The sequence below is a fragment of the Bison bison genome, unplaced genomic scaffold (genome assembly GCF_000754665.1).
Source record: "Bison bison bison isolate TAMUID 2011002044 unplaced genomic scaffold, Bison_UMD1.0 scf7180017864048, whole genome shotgun sequence".
NCBI lineage: Eukaryota > Metazoa > Chordata > Mammalia > Artiodactyla > Bovidae > Bison > Bison bison.
In genome coordinates this window covers 5,879,337-5,881,914 of record NW_011494620.1, presented here as the reverse complement: position 1 = coordinate 5,881,914, position 2,578 = coordinate 5,879,337, and the positions used below count along the sequence as shown (strand labels likewise).

The 2,578-nt window shown below is 54.9% G+C and overlaps 1 protein-coding gene across 1 annotated transcript in view; it reads right to left on the bottom strand.

Annotated features, from left to right (window-relative positions):
* DLEU7 (deleted in lymphocytic leukemia, 7) overlaps positions 1–2,164 on the bottom strand; it is a 17,350-nt gene extending 15,186 nt beyond the window's left edge. Inside the window, 4 exon segments of the mRNA XM_010835737.1 lie at positions 1,532–1,582; positions 1,584–1,611; positions 1,613–1,719; positions 1,721–2,164. Coding sequence (XP_010834039.1) covers positions 1,532–1,582; positions 1,584–1,611; positions 1,613–1,719; positions 1,721–2,164 — 630 coding nt within the window.
* Between the last annotated feature and the right edge of the window lie 414 nt (positions 2,165–2,578).

The window sequence follows — 2,578 nt, the reverse complement described above, 5'->3', positions numbered from 1 at the left end:
TCACCTCCTCCAAGAAGCCTTCCTGGATCACCTAATGTAAAACTGATCACTCAGCTTTTCCTTTTGTCAACCCACCTGTGCCCTGTATAGGTTCCTGGCATGATAGAGTACTTCATGTTTCATTAATTCTAAGATGCATGTTTTTTCACATTTCAAAAATCTCTGAAGTGAGGATATGTCTTATATTTGATAGTGTGTCGCAGTTTAATTGGTAGGGTTTTTATTATTATTATTGTTATTTCTCAGTGGTACCAAAAAGGTGCATCTTACCTCAAGAGCATTGGTGAAATGCAGCTTCGTTTTTAAAAACTTTTTAGAATGAAGCAGTGATTTGCATATGGAGGTGATCTCGTTTTCCCTCCCAGCACACACACTTCAGCAATATTTGGTTCTGTCCACTGGTGGGGAGGGTATGCTGCTGGCATCTACTGGGTAGAGGCAGAGAATGCCCAGGACACCCCCCCCTCCACCCCCATACACACATACAAAGAATCATCCTGTCCAAAACGTTACCAGTGTGAAAGTTGAGAAACCCTAGTCTAGGGTGACAATATTTATTCGGGTATATGCTATGCTTTATTATATTTGATTTTAAATCAATCTTCTAAGAGTATAAAGTTCAACCTAATGTATATCAATGTTTTCCAAACGTTGGCATGTAGAGCAAGAACATCAACTCTTGAAAAATGCCCTTTCTTCATCACCCCTCCCCCATGTCCCTCCACTAGACTCCCCAGAGAATGAATGAAGCAATATTAGGGATCAAAACTGGAAGGCCAGAGGGTCTAAAAGAGATCTGTGACCTTAAACAAATTAGGAGAGTTAACAGCAAGGCCAAGACTGGATTCCAGACCCCTAGATTTCCCCGCTCCCACGCAGCCTGGGAGGCAGGCCGCTCTGCTCTCTGCCTAAGTTGGCTAACACAGTTTGGTACCTTAAGAGGAAACCTGTGCCCTTCAAATATGAGCAGCGCGACTTAGCAGGAGTTTAGCCTGAGTATTCACGCTTCAACACCCAGCACCCACGCCACTCTGGTGCTACTTTATGAGAATTTAGGTTGACTCTGTAAGGCCCCCTGAGCAATTGGATTTATGCAAAAATAACTGCGATTCATAAGTGTGAAGGAACTTCAAATACATGTAGGTGATTTCGTCATACAAACGGCAGAGGGAACGGAATATGTGTATTTGAGGCTGTAGGGGAGCGGTTATTAATTTGGAAAGAGAGCAGGAGGAGCCGTCCTCCACTGCACGTGTGAAAAGGGCCTCGAACTGGAGCTGGAAGCTGATTCATGTGAGCGAGGGAGGCGTCCCAGAGGAAGGTTTTGGCAAAGCCTTTCGGTGTTTCCGTGCTGCAGTCAGGTGGGCCCCGATTGCCCACTCCCCCGAGCACCACCTTCCTCCTTCCCACTCCGAGGGCTGGATCACTGAGGGAGGCTCCACTCTGGATCCTGTGGCCCAGCCTCGTGTCCGCCAATCCCCTCTCCACCCGGAGCCGCCGCAGGGGGATGGATGCCGGAAGCCAGGCTCACCTTCAGGCGGATAGGGAAGGACCGCTCCTGCTGGAGGGGGCCCAGGAGCCTCTGTCTGCTCCACTCTGACCAGCTCCGAGGGCCAGCGCGCTGCACGTCGCCATCCGAGCCAGAGTGCAGGGCCCGCGGCCCCCGGGGAAGGGCAGCAGTTCCGCGCCCCCTTCGGCACCTAGCACAGCTTCCACCTCGGCGGAGCTCGCCTGCGTCCTCGGACCCCAGATTCCTGATCCCCCGGCTCCCGCCCTCCTCTTCGCGCCCTCTCCTGGGCCCTGCCAGCCCTGGGCCTGAACAACACGCTGGGGCGGTGGGCACGTGGTCTAGGTCATGCGGGCTCCCGGGGGCGCCCGGACGGTCCCCCGAGCCCTACTCCTGCTGCAGCAGCTAAAGGGTGTGCAGAGCCACCATCTGATGGCCGGTGGAAGCCTCTAAGGGCGCGGGGCAGGCCCTCGCCTCTGCCGCCTGCTCGTTGCGCTCCACCCGGGCAGGTGCAGCCGCGAGCGTATGGAGGCGGGGGCGCGTGGGGTCGCTAGGGTCATTTTCCCAGCCCGCCGCTCCTCCGCCTCCCGGCCTCTCGGCATGTGGGGCCGGCCCCACCTCGCGCCCGAGGTCAGCGACCCGCGCTGGCCCCAGCATTCGGTTCGAGTCCTAATGGGCTTGTTCTGACTCGAGACTGCCTGAAGTCCTGCTCCCCACCACCGTGCACTTGAAAACCGGCCAGATGCTGCGCGCTGGTTCCGCCTCCTCTCCAGGGCTTGGCTGGGACAACCTGCCGTTTTATGCGGAGGCATCTATCCAGGGATATCCTGCCCCCGTCTCCTTTGAAGAAGGCCTACCTGAGATCCTTTTGGGGCTGGGATTGGGGTGCACGAGTTAAAGACCCACCAGGAAACGAAAAGCGTGCAGGACCAGAGAAAAGCTCACGAAACCAAGACGGTGCGTGATCCCCCTCCCGCCCTTTCACAACCCTAGGGGAATTTTCAGGGACTTCGTGGAGTGGCCTTCAAGGCCCCTATCCCCAAACACAGAAGAAAGGGACTGTGTATCTTC